The sequence below is a fragment of the Chelmon rostratus genome, chromosome 24 (assembly GCF_017976325.1).
Source record: "Chelmon rostratus isolate fCheRos1 chromosome 24, fCheRos1.pri, whole genome shotgun sequence".
In the NCBI taxonomy this organism is placed as follows: Eukaryota; Metazoa; Chordata; class Actinopteri; order Chaetodontiformes; family Chaetodontidae; genus Chelmon; species Chelmon rostratus.
The window spans coordinates 12,980,278-12,996,302 of record NC_055681.1 but is presented as its reverse complement, the minus strand read 5'-3'; the positions used below and the strand labels follow the sequence as shown (position 1 = coordinate 12,996,302).

The 16,025-nt window shown below is 42.6% G+C and overlaps 3 protein-coding genes across 3 annotated transcripts; 2 read left to right on the top strand and 1 right to left on the bottom strand.

Moving 5' to 3' along the window:
* Nucleotides 1-4,020: 4,020 nt before the first annotated feature.
* On the top strand, nucleotides 4,021-8,602 carry LOC121627121 (protein boule-like). Its single transcript, XM_041965805.1, has 12 exons — nucleotides 4,021-4,044; nucleotides 5,041-5,169; nucleotides 5,751-5,842; nucleotides 5,926-5,980; nucleotides 6,108-6,183; nucleotides 6,468-6,628; nucleotides 7,308-7,310; nucleotides 7,446-7,517; nucleotides 7,603-7,638; nucleotides 7,715-7,828; nucleotides 8,114-8,206; nucleotides 8,468-8,602. The coding sequence occupies exons 1-12, from the start codon at nucleotides 4,021-4,023 to the stop codon at nucleotides 8,600-8,602; spliced, it is 990 nt and encodes a 329-aa protein (XP_041821739.1).
* Nucleotides 8,603-12,194: 3,592 nt separating this feature from the next.
* Nucleotides 12,195-13,410, top strand: LOC121627489 (gamma-crystallin M2-like). The gene is made up of 3 exons (XM_041966414.1): nucleotides 12,195-12,221; nucleotides 12,336-12,578; nucleotides 13,135-13,410. The coding sequence occupies exons 1-3, from the start codon at nucleotides 12,213-12,215 to the stop codon at nucleotides 13,408-13,410; spliced, it is 528 nt and encodes a 175-aa protein (XP_041822348.1). The 5' UTR covers nucleotides 12,195-12,212.
* A 346-nt stretch (nucleotides 13,411-13,756) lies between these two features.
* LOC121627488 (gamma-crystallin M2-like) lies at nucleotides 13,757-14,540 on the bottom strand. Its single transcript, XM_041966413.1, has 3 exons — nucleotides 14,532-14,540; nucleotides 14,107-14,349; nucleotides 13,757-14,026 (listed from the first exon to the last, which is right to left on the bottom strand). Exons 1-3 carry the CDS (start codon nucleotides 14,538-14,540, stop codon nucleotides 13,757-13,759), a joined length of 522 nt encoding a protein of 173 aa, XP_041822347.1.
* Between the last annotated feature and the right edge of the window lie 1,485 nt (nucleotides 14,541-16,025).

Sequence of the window (16,025 nt, the reverse complement as noted above, 5' to 3'; positions counted from 1 at the left end):
ATCAGAGATTTGTAGAGTAATTACAGAGCCAGAGTCAAACCCTTCTGTTATGGCTCATTTTTCATCAACCTCTGTCTCCACGACTGTCTGACTGACTGACCGACTGAGATAAAATGGCACTTCTCTCTACGGAGCATTCATGTCTGACCTGATATTTGACCTGATTCCTCCCGCATCTGCTTTCAGTTGCCCCGCGAGTCTCACGATTTTAAGGAACAGGCGACATCTTGGGAAATACGCCCGCCTGCCGCCGAACGAGAAGATTACGCAGTTTCATGCGGGGTGACCTCGCAAGATCACGGCGTTTTGTCATGCTTGACCTCGGTCAGAGCAGCTTGACAAAAGCAAATGGACTTGCCATTTGTTTGACATTTTTACATCGTCATTTGTGAAGGCTTTGATGACGTCCCGCCGATGGGTCAGACCGTGTGTCAGTTTGGGCGCTGAGGACAAATGACGCATTTCGTCGCAAAGTTTGGAGAACAGAGAGAAACTCAGAGCTCTGTTAATACAAAGAAAATACACCTTTTCAAGTCCGGTTGGAGCCAGTAGCACTATTTGTACAATCAGGGCAGAACCCAAGGCCTTCCCAGTTACTTTACGCCACCTGAGCCCACATTTCTGGTCCAACATACCTGAAACTCTCAATCAGAAGAGGTCAGAGAAGTAATGCTTTTGAGCTTCGTGTTAAATTAGTGGCAAATCAGATGTTAATTTTGTTGCCTCACGTTGTAATGGTCAAATAGTCCAGGCATTCACCATTGCTCGCCTCTCAAAATGCTGTCCCTGCAGCACAAAGATCCACATCCCCCACATCCTGACAACTCAGGTAAGCCACGCGGACGACAAAATAGATCGTAGCATGAAGTAAAGGTCAGGGGGTTGTGTCCAACTGGAAGAAAATAGATTATTTATTTCTGATCCCACGCCAAAAAAAAAAAAATGTTGTAGCAATAATAGCAAGAATAAAGAAGGCCTTGCCTCTAGAAGGATGGTTCAAGTTCTCAATGGACATAGTGTTTTCTGGGATTTGGAACACAATTTGCCACGCCATGCCCATCTGCAGCCATGTTTGATTTAAGTTCTTTAGGTTTTGAAATTAAATACAGTAATATATTGACTTTTAATGCAGACATTCTGAGAAATGGTCCTACTGCATGCAGAACCTTGCATGTGTGATCGACTTAAGGCTTAATAGTAATAACAATAACAAATGTAAGAAAAGGAAGAGCATAATATTGCAGGAAATCAAGGTAAGCACAAGTCAATACAAACAGCAGAGCTAAAACAGCCAAAAAGTAAAGCCCTCACACTTTGCTCTTTTGTTTTCAGTGAAAAGTCAAACTGCCAGGCAAGTGGCCCTGACAGCGCTTGTGTCTTAAATGATCTTTGCGGAGCATAAAAGGATTTTTAGCTTGTAAATTGCTGTAATTATCAAACATGCCCTTCCCATTTTGCACAGTCAGACCTCGTTGGCAAAATTCACCCGGCAATTAACAAAAGCTGGAAATGAATGACAAGTAATGGTGTGGTCCACATTACTCAGATGAGGACAAACAATCTGGAGAAAGGAGGCTGGGATGATGGGAAAATGTGCAAGACAGGCAGAGAGGAATGACACACTGAAAAGATCAGGGGCTTTTTTTTGTTGAGGGGAAGAGGATCTGAGACGATGGTTGCAAATTTATCCGCAATAGTATGGATGTGTTGTTGGAAAACCTAAAAAAATAAGAATTTTCTTGCCTGTGTTATGTCTTGTTCACTCATTCCTGATATTAGCAGCTGTTAATCAGGTGCTTTTCTCTCTGCTGGAGACACTTTGTAGGCCTTTTAACTGTCGCTTTATTGTGGTCTGAGGAAGGAGGAGGGAGAGGTGGGGGGGCATACGAGCAAATGACAGCATTTCAGAGCACTTTGTCATCAATCGTAGAGAAATTCGAGCTCCACGAGGCTCGTGCGCAACATCCAAAGTGGCGTCCTGAGGACTGAGAGTGGAAAAGTAGACTCTAGTAGCTCTGACCGCGCTACATGGATCTAAAAGAATTTTCTCAGGATTTTCCTGCCTGTAAAATATGTCTGTCTGCCCATAATCATAATCTCCAGGGAAATGTACTGAAAAAAACATACATTTTAACTGGAAATCCAAGTCTTGTAGATTTAAAGCAAAGGAAAGAAGATAAAACATTTGTGACATTTGTGACTAACAGGCTTTTTGTAGGTCAGTTACTGCTTTAAAATCTGGCAGAACACTGTGCATGGGTTTGCCGTTCTTTAATTAAACAGGGAAGGACATGACTAAATATGCTGAATTCAGCAAAAAGTAAGCAGTTTGTAGTTGTAGCTTTACCCTCAGACACAGCAAATGCTTTGACCTCACTAAAAGTGTGAAGCGTCACTCATGTGTCAAGTAAAAAAAGAAGAAAAAAACCTCTCTGAATACCTCTAAGCTCGTACTTTCACCTTCTTACTTTTCATTTTCAAATGATGTACAGACAGACTGTCCTTATTAGACATATTTATTCACAGAGAAATTGCGCCCCTGTGTGGACAATATGTAGTAGTGCACAAATCTGGCTTGGAATTTATTGAATTTTTTTCCATCTATTCTCTTTTTACATTCATTAATAAATTTGTCCAACTTCAATTTAAGTTGAAACTTAACACAAAAATGTCTTCCACTGATGATGAAACCATTGCGGAATTTCTATTTTCTCATGCAGTGCCTATAAATAGTATTCACCCGCTTTGGAAGTGTTTATGTTTATCTATAATAATATTAATAATAATAATAAAAAGAAGAAGAAGAAGAATTGCATAATGTTTATTTATAACTAGGTGACTTCCAATCATACATGTCAACATTTGGATTTGGATATACAGAGATTTTCAGGTGCCCCGTCCTGGGCCCTCCATCATTACCACTGTATACATACCCCTGACATTTAGACAAGGTTACACACAATAAATCCCAAAATCTCCACTAGGCAACCACTTGCTTCAAAATATCACAGCAACAAGGACTGATATAACTAGTTCCTACGTTAAGTGACTACAGTCAGATGGCTCATCAGAATCAGGTACCTGGTTGTAAGTGAAATGCTGTGAACATCCCTGCATCATATAAATGAAAACACAAGACGGCGTCTAAATTCAGAACTCAGTTTATTTACGTGTTGCTTGAAGGACTGAACACATCACTTACACATTATGCTCCAGTTGTGAGTTGTTTTAAGCGACAACTGGCAAGAAGACAGTATGTATGAGAGGGCGATTATGAAAATGGATGGCAGAGATAGTATAAATACAGTCATTGGTGGAGCATGTTTATGCCTATGCAGATTTCTCTCTTTTCCTCTTCATGTGATATACTAAAATCGGTGTGCCACATTTTACTGACGTTCTTCTTCTTCTTCTTCTTCTTCTTCTTCTTTCGTCTTCTTCTTCTCTTTTATTGGTGGCTGCCGTTCAGTGAAAGTGACAGCTAACGCTCTACATGCTGCCACCTGCTGTACCGGAGGCACAGCGTTACAGCCAACATTTTTCTTTTCTAAAGAAAGTTCACAAATAATTTCTGGAAAATATTTAAACAGAAGGCCACTGGTAGAGAAGGGTAAAATAAGTGAAAATCCCGCGAAAAACCGGAGGGATGCTACATGTGCGTGGTGGTGGCCTCCAACGACCTACGAAGAATAATGGCAGAAAAGTGTAACCGCATTGGTGGAAATATTCGATTAAAATATCATCTTATCTCTTTGCAGGTAACACCTGTTGCTGAATAACAACAACGGCCGAATCACGGAGTGACGTACGTGCTCATGAACGAGACAAGAGGCGCGAGAGTCAGCGGCAGCAGCACGCGGTGGGCGGGGAGGAGGGGGCGGCTTCGTTTTATAGCAGAGCCAGGCAGGAGGAGACTCATGACGCCAAACAGACAGATATTTGCCAGATCTTAATAGTCCGTGATTCATTTCCAATTGAAGTGCGCTCGCGTCGTTAGGAGCTAACCGGGTGAATGTGGCTATGGACGCGGGGGAGCCAAACGCGGTGAGTGGACTGCCGACTCCGCCCTCACCGCTTCGCTGCCAAACCGCTTAGCTAGCACAGCTAGCAGCAGCTGTCATGGTGATTAGCTCGATAAAATAACGTTAACGCAAAGCCATTTCAACTTGAACAACGTTTAGTTACATAAATCAGTGTGCCACCTAATGTTATTATGAATTTGCTGTCGGCCAGTTCACACACACATACATACGTTCATTCTGAGTTTCTTTACCTGTTTTCATGTAGCTAGCTGAGTTTACTAAAATCAGCCAAGCGAGAAAATGCTAGCCTAAGTTGTGAAGCGTTAAGAGGTTCAGCCTGGTGTCTAAATCCTGAAGGTCAGTTAGCAATGTTATAAAAGGTAAAGTTAGCTAAGTAGCTAACTGAAGAAAAATGCTTGGGGGTTAAGAAGTCATTATCTTCAAGGTAGTGTTAACATTTTGTAAAAGAGTGGAGCTTTTTGGCTGGAAAATACTTACGGTAATAATTAAAGTTATAGTAGTTTAGCAATAAGATACAAAAATTGCTCGCTAATTGGAAAAAGACACATGTCTGAATGGAGGACTCAAACAATGATTTCATTGTTTCTCAACAAACAAATCATTTTACATTAGTGATTTTTGTTTTACTTGGTAGTTGATTTACTCATTTATTAGATGCCGTTGTTTACCCATATTTTCATTTGACATCTCAGGTTGACATCTGTAAGGACCCCACAGAGACTCCACTATAGACATTTTTATATACATAATCTAATATAGAGCCAAGTGTCCTAATATTCATACCCACACGGATGTCTTGTGAGCATAAAAGTGTGCTTTCTTACTTCCTGGTGGGAAGACCTTCATCCCACATCAAATACCAAATCCATTCTGACTATAGTCACAATTTGCTGTCCAACAATGGGGGTGCGTGTGTTGTTTCTTATTGACCCCGAAGTGGACGACGATGCCTTGTCATTTTCTTTTATCCAAGTTCACATCCTGATTTCCATCTCAGAACGGCAGCAGCTCCTACGTCCCCGAAGTGCTGCCTCCAGAAAGCCATGATGACGGCATGACCCACCACACCCCCCGCCTCTGCACGGTCATCCCCAATCGGATTTTTGTCGGGGGAATTGACCACAAGGTGGGAGCTGCAAACCTGCACAGGGCGAGTGCATGTTTAGCCTTGTGTGTCTTACTGTAGAAGGGTCAACACTAGAGAGCAGCAAAGCCTGTAAATAAGCTAAGGTCAGGATGAGACTGTGAGATAAGAATGGACATAATTCATAGGAAGCCGTTTGTTACTCAGAAGTAATTACAAATGTGTCTAGAAATCATTCTGAAGATGCTCTTGGAATCATAGTTGATTTCCCAGATTTACAGAACATTTTAATAATCAAAAATAGGTGCTGCGTTCTGCATTGCTACTTTGTCCTGTTGCCTCCTCATTTGAACATTTGATCTTAAATCTGTAGTGAAGTGAAAAACAGCAGTATTCAGTATCAAATCAGTGTAAGGATGAGATTCCAGTGTGGTGTTTTACATGCGTTTCAACCAGCTTACAGAGGTAGATGTTTCACAGATGCCCTGCTGGTGGTTTTTAGTGCAGTCAGCTACTGCTGACGGTTATACTAAATAAACAGATGAGCCAAAGCTAATCAGCAACCACTGAACCTTCTTTTGTGGAGACAGCACAGGTAAAAGTGTGTTTCCTTTTTTACTGAGGTGAGTGAGAGCGACCTGCGACATATCTTCTCTCAACGTGGTCCAATAAAAGAGGTGAAGATTGTGGTGGATCGCTCAGGAATGTCAAAGGGGTGAGCATCATTCCTGTCATATTCAGTTAGTGATTGGTTAATAACGCATGCAGCCATGACTCTGTCCTCGTCTCTTTGAGCAGATATGGGTTTGTTACATTTCAGACCGAAGATGATGCACTGAAAGTTCTTAATGATGTAAGTAAAGCAGGCCATTTGCACCTGAACTTAAGATACATAATGTTTATCTACCAGATATATAAAGTTTATCTACTGGACTTTATTGTCTAATATGGCGTCTATTCCCTCGACTACTATGTTGAAGGTTAATGGGATACATTTGAAAGACAAGAAGCTCAGCATTGCTCAGGCTTTCCGCAAGCAGCAAGCTTCAGGACAAAGTAAGTGTACAGTTGTGAATGCAGGTGCTTTAACAACCTTGTGATATGAGGCATTCCTCTGGTGACACAGTGGCACTGCTAAGCTGCAGTATATCACTTTGTTTCATCACAAAATTCACTCACAGTTTATGATTGTTTTAAATATGACTTTGTAACCATTTCAAAATGCTAAAATAGAACTAAAAACTAATGAAAAACTTTGCATCAGGACCCATGACAGGAACCCTGAATTGAATAATCCCATTTCTGCTTCTTACTGTTCAGTTGTGTTCGTCTTCCCCCAGCTATGAGCACCTCTGTGGCCAGCCCTGACTCTACCGTTCCTCTGCCGATGTCCTGTGGGACCCTGTTCCAGACCACATGCACAGGCTCTCTGTACACCTTTCAAAACGGAATGGCCTACTTCCACTGCCCCGGCATGAACCAGCTGCCCCACCACTGGCCTGTCAGTTCTCACTGGTGTCACACACACATAACACTTGACTTAAATAGCAATATTAAACAACTGGCCATGTAAAACACGACTGTCATTTCAAGTCTTGTCAATCAAGCTAAAGTTCATTTTTCCTCTGTGCAAAGCAAGGATCCACTTGTGTGGCTCAACATTAACTACAGGCTAACGACTTACTAATGCTGATTGACTGGAAGGGATGCTGGTGGGTAGCTCTGACACGGCAAAATTCAAGTCAGCTGCGAGAGAGCACTGCACAAGAATGCAATGTTCTGCAGACTTTCCAATCAGCCGGCACTTTCCACAAATAAATATTTTATTTAAATGTCAGTGTGGGGTAAAATCTATGCAGGTGGGCTCCACAAATAAATTCCACATATTGAAAATTCTGGTTACAAAGCTAAGGCAGCTGGCTGATTAAGAGGTTGAATGTTTCTGCTTAAGTACAAGATACATAGAAAAAAAATAACAGAAATGGAAATAAGGATCAGAGCAACACCAGCTTAATTTTTACTAGGGCTGCAGATAATCATTATTTTCATTATCAATCATGCTGCCAGTTAATTAGGTTGTTTGTTCTCTAAAATGTGGAAAATTCCAATTACAGTATCCTAAAACCCAAACTTAAGTCTTCAAATACCTTTTTTCTCTTCTTAAGTACCAAGCTTTTGAGCAAGTCTGATTTTAAAAGGAAAATAATGCAAACTATTGTGTAGCTCAGGGGGTGAAGCAAGAATGTTTCACACACCACAGATGGGTGTGGGAGTGAGGTGAATAACGACTGTGTGATTTCTGAATGTTTATTCTGCAGCCTGCTCCTCCGGTGATGCATCCTCAGGCCCAGCAGCCTGTGTACCAGCAGCCAGCCTCTCATCACTACCAGGTCAGCTCAGCCCTTCAGCAGTTTGTGGATTTCTCATCTAGTTTCAACTTTACTACAACTTTTTTTTTTTTTCCACTATCCCCAGTGTGTCCCAAACCAGTATCAGTGGAATGTCACCCAGGTAGGCACTGTTCAGTGTTTGTAGCTCAGGAGAGTTTGGGCAGTTGTTCAGCTCTTGTTACTGATTTGTTGTCCAGTCGCTGGTTCCCTCAGGTCCGGTGTACCCGCAGCCATCAGATTATCTGTACCAGCCCACGAATGGAGGCTCAGTCCAGCCTCCTCCGCCTGTCATGGAGAACACCACACCAGAGGTACGATTTCTCCAAGGAAAAACAATGGTTTGAAGACGGAGGGTTGCACAAGGCTGAATGTATGAGTCTGTTGGTGCAGAGACATATGATGAGTTTATATTTCAGCGTTATGTTGCAGCATTTGTACAATTTAAGAGAGCTGTCAAACTTGCCACTCTGCGCTTTCAGACGTGTAACATTCCACACTTGAATAAGATAAAGTGTTTCATTATGATTCTGATGGTTACGTGAGTGTTCAGTGAACCTGTTCTGAAGCCGAGCTCACTTTGGTCTGTTCTCATACAGTTTATAGAGCCCACGGTGCAGCAGGTCTACCCATTGTATCCTCAGAGAGCTGAAAGAATGAGACCCATAGTTCTGCAGCATGACCCTGGAAAGGTAAAGGACCTTTTTTTATATAACTAAGCTTTCCACAGAGGGGCAACGATGCAGAACCAAATCTACTTTTCCTCTATCAATGATCAAGCAAAGACAGTCAAGAGTTAGGAATGATGGAAGGGATGAAAAAGCTAGTGTCCTGCCCGCTTGTGTGTGTCTTGGCCTGGACGGATGTTTGTCTTCTAACTATCCCATGTTTGTACATTCCTCTCCATTTCTACAAACATTCACCCAGCCTTAATGTCACATTTGTCTCTGCAGAATCAGACGTTTCCACACTTGCACGTCCATCTGCAGCCAAAGTATCGCCGACGCTTCAACCACAAGGACTACCGCTGCCTGCCAGAAGCAACAGAGCCGCCAGACGCCTCCGTGCTTCACTCTCCCGTAGATTAAACCCACAGGCGGCTTCTCAGGGACCTGACCACAACCTCCGGTGTCAGCTTAGTCTTTCCTCTCTGCGGATTTAACGCGCATTTCATCTGTCTGTGTTTAAACTTGAGCCTTGAGCTGAGAATATCAGATCTTTCTTTTCTGAACATTTCAACTCTGTCTCTTTACTGTACAGAGATCTTGTCACCTCTGCTGGCTTTTATGAGTGTCGGGACTTTTCAGGATCCCCTGATCCACCGTGTGACTGGTCCTCTCCGTTTTACAACCGCTCTTAAAAACATTCTCTTCTACCATTTTTCAGTATGACGATGTGAAGAAATATTTCTGCGTTATTGTGGCCTGTATCTGTTTAGAACCAAGTCTAATTGGTTAGTAATAATTCTGAAGCAACATTAGCTGTGTTGTTAAAATAGTGCAGGCATAACAGCAACATGACAACTTATTATATTCTTTATAAAGAAGACTGATTGTTACATGTATGTTCAAAGTGCATATTTAGCAGTTTTTGAAAGCACTGGTTACTTAGCAGTTTTGTACATGAGGATTGGAATCCTAATTTTATAAATTCAGTATATATTTATATAGAAGTTTTCACAAGATAAAAATATGTAGGGAGCATGAAGCAAATTAGAGAAATAGATCTGAAAGTTGGGATTTTTCCGCATGCAAGATATGTAACCGCAGGACACGCCGAGAGCGAGCCTGCCTCAGGCGCTGCTGCGTCTCAGATAGGCAGCAATTAGAAGTGTCATCCCGTGAAAGCACCCCGTCTACGCTACATCAGGTGACTTCCCAGTGTGTTCCCATTTTAACAGCGTAAAAAAAACAGATTAAGCCTGTTTTGAAAAGTTCGTATTGTGCTCATGTTCTGGAGTTGCAGGTTATGTTGTGATGTTCGAAAAGAGTGTTGCCAGATTTGTTCAAGCAAAGCCTACATGACATTCATTGTCAATTGTATTACCTTTACATAAATGTTGGTTTTATTATAAGATATTTTCCTTGGGTATTTTATTGCAGAACTCCCCTGTCATAATCTTTCAGTTTGAATTATTTGTCATAGTAATTGAGGTAAATCATATTTAAACATCTGCAGGAATACATTTAAATTTCTCAGGGTGCTTTTATAACACTGTTGTTTCTCTTATTGGAGTTTTAACCCCATATTTTGTCTTGCAGTCAAACTCAGGGTGCTTTTTTTCTGCTGTTGAAAGCAGAAGGCCAACAGAAAAATAATCTAAGGTCGAATAGTTTTGTGATTTCTGTAGATTTTGTTAAAGAGATGCATGTAGTGCTTAATTATCTGTGTACCACCAGTCACCTGTTTTATTTTTAGTTCAGTGTGTTTCCAGTTCTTGAAATAAATGTTCCCCTTCCTGTATTGGCTGTGTTTTGCTTATATCTGCGTCAGGTCTGCATTAGATTGACTTTGTGAACAGAATTTTGAATTTCCAGACTAAAGATGGGGCACTCATGAGAGACTGATTTCATACCACAGAGTACTACATTTCCCACAATGCAACTTGACCCCATGCTTTTTAAAGTAAGTGCCCACATCTTTCAACCTGCACATGCCCAGTTTGGATTTAAGAATTAAAAATGACTTCACCAAGCCCAAAATAAAATAAAATGTAAGTATTGTCTCACTGAGCTGAAGTGAGAAACAGTCATGAGCATTTGAAACACGAAGCATTGCCAGATGTCTTTATGTTGGCATCCTATAGTATAATAAGAGGGGGGTGGGGGTGGGGGTCAATCATGTGCCAGTGTAGGACATGGGAAATGATGAATCAGGGTTTTTATGTGTGTGAATGGGATCAAGACCTTGGCAGGGTGGCAAAAGCACTGAATGCCTGCTCATTAGAATGACAAAAGATCGGCTCTCATGACCTCGGATTGAGGTTTCTGACACAGCCGTGCGTCCGCGTCAGCTGCCTGTACATGACGAGCTCCACGAAGCCCACCCTGCAGTAGAGGTGGTGTTAAGAACATTTGAGAATAACCTCTCAGATGTGTGTGAAATGGACTGTAATGCAAACCTCAGAATCATAACGCAATTATCTTCTTCCTGGCCCGTCATGTAGCAACAGCAGCTTTTGTGCTCATTTGTAGGCAGATATCACACGTTTTTATACAAAAACATCAATTTCTTGTCACATCATCAATAGACTCATATCACTGAGGACCCAGACACACAAGTGCAGCCTGCACCACTTCAGTCTCCCCTTTGTCATTTATTAATAGCTTTAAATTGATGATTTATGCACCACATAAATAACAGGTTTGCAATTCAGATGTGTTTTCTTCTGGCTCTGAACCCCCACTGTCCTGCAAAACTGTCCGATGACAGAGCAGAAAGCAGAAGCCAGAGTTATGAGTTATTCTCAACAAGCGGCTTTCAGGCTTTTCAGGAGCAAAGTCATTTCTTTTAACATCTTTTAACCCCCCCCCCCCTCATCAGAATTTGAACGAAACTCCTATATATCATGTACTTTAATCAGGATAACTGAAAGGCATCTCAAGTTATGAGCAAATATGTTGTGGCCATGCCCGCTTGCACCAATCAATACAGCACTTCAGATTTTAGTTGGTGCTCCCCCCTCCAGAGCATGCACATCCGAACTGGTCATCTTTGTTTTGAGGTACATATTTTTGGAATTTGTGGCACCTCCTGTAGGACATGCTCAAAATGCTTAGGTAGGCATATTCCCTAACAATGCTTGAAGCTATGGACCCACATTTATGGTGGTTGGACAAATCATTCATGGGTTACGGCCATTTTTCTGCTAAGCCCCGCCCCTTCCAAACCCACAATGCTGTATACCCTTTCTGGTGTTGATGGAGTCAAAATTCAAAGTTTTATTCATATTACTGTTTTACAAACACATCTAAATGCCAGACTTTAAAGGTCCAAGAGGCATTTTTGAAGAGAAATACTTGTGTGCCCAATTTCGGGTCAATCCGACTTGAAAACTACAGCGCCACCATCTGGCCCATTGGGCTTATATTACCTAGAAATTACAATTCACATCATATCAAGCTATTGCCTTGTTTTTAGCTCATTCCATCTAAACAATCGATTAAAAACATGATAAATAATCGTAAACTGACACACTAACTGGTACTGAAGACCACAGAAACAGCCTGAAGTATGAACTAATTTCGCTGGTTTGAACCACATGACCCCCAGCGGTGCCCAGATGAGGATTTTTTTTTTTTTTTTAATCTGACAGAATGCTATCCATCAATAATTTGCAGCTCCTTAAGTTTCAGTGTGCGGCCGATGAGCACGGCGGTATGGGGAGGGGTGGAGGTATGGAATCTTTCTGAATGAAAAGGACACAAATGGCGCCTGTTGTTTTGCTGATACCGTGGGCATTGACCTCTGGGTCACTAGCACACTGCGGTGTTTTGATCAATAGTGATGAACATGTGAAAACTGGACAACAATAACTCATCACAGTGGTGCGTCGCTATACATAAACAGATTTGTGTTTATAAAACCTATTTGGATGACAATACTTTATGCTGTGCCATCACACAGCTACTTAATATAAAAGGGCAGCGGTACAGAGAGTGTCTATTGACCGTCAGTCTGGCCCCCACTAATATAACAATGGGAAAGGTAAGCTTATTATGTGTTGTTACTGAAAATACAGAATGAAAACATGTCAGCCTTGAGATGTTTTTAACATAGTGGGAGCTGATAATTCATCAGCGCTTTGCCGAACATTTGCAGATCATATTCTACGAGGACAGAAATTTCCAGGGTCGGCACCATGAGTGCATGAGCGACTGTGCTGACCTTCACCCCTACTTCAACCGCTGCAACTCCATCCGGGTGGAGAGCGGCTGCTTCATGGTGTATGAGAGACCCCACTACCTGGGTCACCAGTACTTCCTCCGCAGGGGGGAGTACTCTGACAACCAGCGCATGATCGGCATCAACGACTGCATCCGCTCCTGCCGCATGATTCCCATGGTAAGCCTAAGGTGGTGCGAAAGAGGTGTCGAGGCCATTCATTGGGATAGAATTAGTGATCCATGTGGACTCAGCGTAAGAGCAATAAGCCAGGGGCAGAACCAGAACGTCCAATCAAGGACTAAATGAGAAAAGTCAAACAAAAGCAATACCTCCTTGACAAATGTGAAAAACAAGTCCCTCAAATCTGAAATAAAACGATGAGCTTTGGTGAAAACAGCTTCGCCTCTGCTAAATAAACTGATGGATGGATGGCATCGACAAGTAACAGAACTTTGTCTTAAGTCTTAGTTTGAAGAACTCTTTGGAGCACCATAAATCCTCAACAACTCACGCAGAGATCCCCCAAAATAAAAACATCCCTCTGAGCAGTGGAGGAAGTTTAGCTTAGATTTAGCACAGGATGACTCAGGGACTGTTGGTGGAACTCCACCTGTCTGCTACTCATGAGGCTTATAGGAAGCTCTAGATTGAGGAAGAACTTCTGGTTGAGGGTGCTTTTGCAGACCGTTCTTGGTGTAATTATGCGCTAACGTTGACAATGTCCTTCCTGCAGCACCGTGGTTCCTACAAAATAAGACTGTATGAGCGTCCCGACATGGGCGGTCAAATGCAGGAGGTGAGCGACGACTGCCCCAACGTGCAGGACCGCCTCCGTATGTCTGACATTAACTCGTGCAATGTGGTTGACGGCCACTGGCTGCTGTATGACCAGCCCAACTACAGGGGGAGGACCTACTACCTGAGACCCGGCGAATACCGCAGATACAGCGACTGGGGCGGCGCCAGTCCAAGGATCGGCTCGCTCAGGCGAATCACCGACTTCAACTAGAAGTCTTCCGAACCTTCCTCCTCTCTCTATCCTCAATAAACATGCTGGGCTTACACTGTGTGTGTGTGTCTCTGTACATAAAAGACATGAAGATGGCATGTTTCCATCATGTAATTTTTTTGCTGTTTAGCTTGTGCAACATTTGATCCACTCAGAAAATAAGAGCATGGCTTATAACAACTGTCAAAACACAAGCAATGAGACCCAGTTTGCCACCTAAGTAAACCTCTCAACCCACTGAACCCCTCAACTCAAAGAAGCAGTTGACAGAACAGTGGTTATTGGATAAATTTATTGACAGTACCTTATTGACAGTATTCTAACAGGGTCTGGACATTAGCTTTTCTCACATAGTGATGCGTCTAATGGATCCCACCCTAGAGCTCATGCTTCCCCACTCATTAAACCTCCTGTATTCGCCGGGGCGCATCAGGTACTGGCGTCCCCTGTAATGGGGATGCTCGTAGAAGATCCAGTGACCGTCCATGACGTTGCAGGACTGGATGTCGTTGGAGTGGAAGCGCTCATACAGGGAGGGGCAGTCGTCGGTCAGCTCCATCATCTGGCCTCCAAACTCCGGGCGCTCGTAGATCATCATTTTGTGAGAGCCTTGGTTCTGCAGGAAATATAATCTTATTTATTAGCCCCTTGAGCAATAGATTAAGGTGATGCACCCCGAAACCGACTGAGGCTTACCGCAGGGATCACACGGCAGGATCGCACACAGTCGTTGAATCCCATCCAGCGCTGGTAGTCTGGATAGTCGCCCCTCCTCAGGAAGTACTGGTAGCCCATGTAGTTGGGTCTCTCATAGACCATCCAGTCACCGCTGTCCACTCTGATGGAGTTGCAGCGGCTGAAGTGGGAATGCAGGTCAGAGCATTCGCTGCTGCACTCATAGGAGCGACCCTGGAAGTTCCTGTCCTCGTAGAAGATGATCTGGAAAGACCGATGGAGGGATTTTCAAAAACCTCGATAATGCTGGCTCAAATTAAGAGAAATATACATCCTATACCAGATGGAAACAAAAAAAAAAAGCTTCCAGCTCACCGGTTTCGGCTGAGTAATCCACGCAGGTATGCACAAGCACAAAAGACACACAGCAAAACAAGCAGCCTTACCTTACCCATTGTGTTGGCTAACCTTCGTCACTCTAGCAGCAGCCGTGGGCTCCACGCTGCCTTTATAACCCACGGATGACCCGAGTCATTGTACCGCAGAACAATGACCGGACTTGTCAGCTCTTTCTCGCAGAACAATATTTCTTTCTGTTTTGTGCGGTCAACGTAGCAAATCAGCTGTTTTCCTTTGAGCGGAGGCTTCCCTTTGAACGGTGGAACGACCGTAGCCTCTGTAACCCAGAAATACAACATAGATCAATAAATCTCCAAACGTGTTTTGATTGAGATGGAAAGATGAAAAAAAAATCATATTTGTTTGTACAAACTTTATTTTTTCATTTCCAACTTACATACATCTTAATCTTTGTACAGTTGGTATGATACACGCAACATCCAGTTTATCTTGTTAATGCAAATGAGTGCACACACAGTATGGCCAAGGGTAGCAATACCACAAAGATGCTGGCCGCAAACGATGCCCTTTATGAGCCATTTTAAAGAGTCACACTCTACAGAGCTCAACTACAACATTTTGACTTTAACATTGTCAGTGCTGGAGTAAACATTCAACATGCTGCTCCTTTCAGAAATCCTGCGAAGTGGACTCGACCGCGGCCTTGCCTCTGCGCACGGCGGCAGCTTTTATATGATTTGCAATTGAGAGACCGCTGTTTCCTTCATGTCAGCATGACAGCGCGCTTCACACAGCCGCTAGCGCTTTCAGTTTTGTTTTTGTTTGCCCTCAATCGCACCCATACTGTCACATTCTCTATGGGCCGAGCTGAATAGAATCTTTTTTTCAATACAGCCCGCACGTGACAGATTTTATACAATGGAGCTGCTCGACAAAGAGCGGTGGCAGCAACTGTAAATAGATGTTGAATACTCACGCATCAAGGTATTTAAGTCTAAGTACATATTAGATACAGTGAATAAAACACCTCATTTATATGCATGCGCATATTGGCCCATATGTATCTGCTGTGCGGTGTGCACACTCACATTCAACTTAAAACACAGCTGCCCATGGTTTATCATGAATATTAATTCTATATATGTTCATATCTATGCAAATATTTAGATAATATATAACACATATATGATGCACATGTGTAAAACTATCTCTCTTACAACAAATGCTCTATTTTATATGTCTGGGGGTGACCAAGCCGCCTTTGTGTATAAGCTGCAGACCAGTTCACATCAATTTCCTGTCATCTCTCTACTGTTAACTCTCTAATAATGGCATAAAAATCTTCATTAATACTAACAACTAAAGTCCCCATTAATTGGCGGCACTGCTTTCAGATTAAAAAAAACAAGCATGTGACACAATCTGTGCAGCACCTGACTGTCGTTGCCACGGAAAAGGCAAAGGAGACAGAGGTGTTGGTTAAGGTCAGCAGAGCAGGGCTCTCTCAGGCTTTCATTGCTTTTCTTTTAGTAATCATATTATTGTGTGCATGCAAATATGACTGAGTGAATGTAGCAATG

Bases quoted from the DNA above. Each gene is read 5' to 3' on its own strand.
- LOC121627489 (XM_041966414.1), top strand. The intron at 12,579-13,134 runs GTAAGCCTAAGG...TCCTTCCTGCAG, and splicing joins CCTGCCGCATGATTCCCATG to CACCGTGGTTCCTACAAAAT.
- LOC121627121 (XM_041965805.1), top strand. From the start codon at position 4,021: ATGGACGCGGGGGAGCCAAACGCG. The intron at 5,170-5,750 runs GTGGGAGCTGCA...TTTTTTACTGAG, and splicing joins TCGGGGGAATTGACCACAAG to GTGAGTGAGAGCGACCTGCG. The intron at 5,981-6,107 runs GTAAGTAAAGCA...ACTATGTTGAAG, and splicing joins CACTGAAAGTTCTTAATGAT to GTTAATGGGATACATTTGAA.
- LOC121627488 (XM_041966413.1), bottom strand. The intron at 14,027-14,106 runs GTAAGCCTCAGT...TATTTCCTGCAG, and splicing joins CCTGCCGTGTGATCCCTGCG to AACCAAGGCTCTCACAAAAT.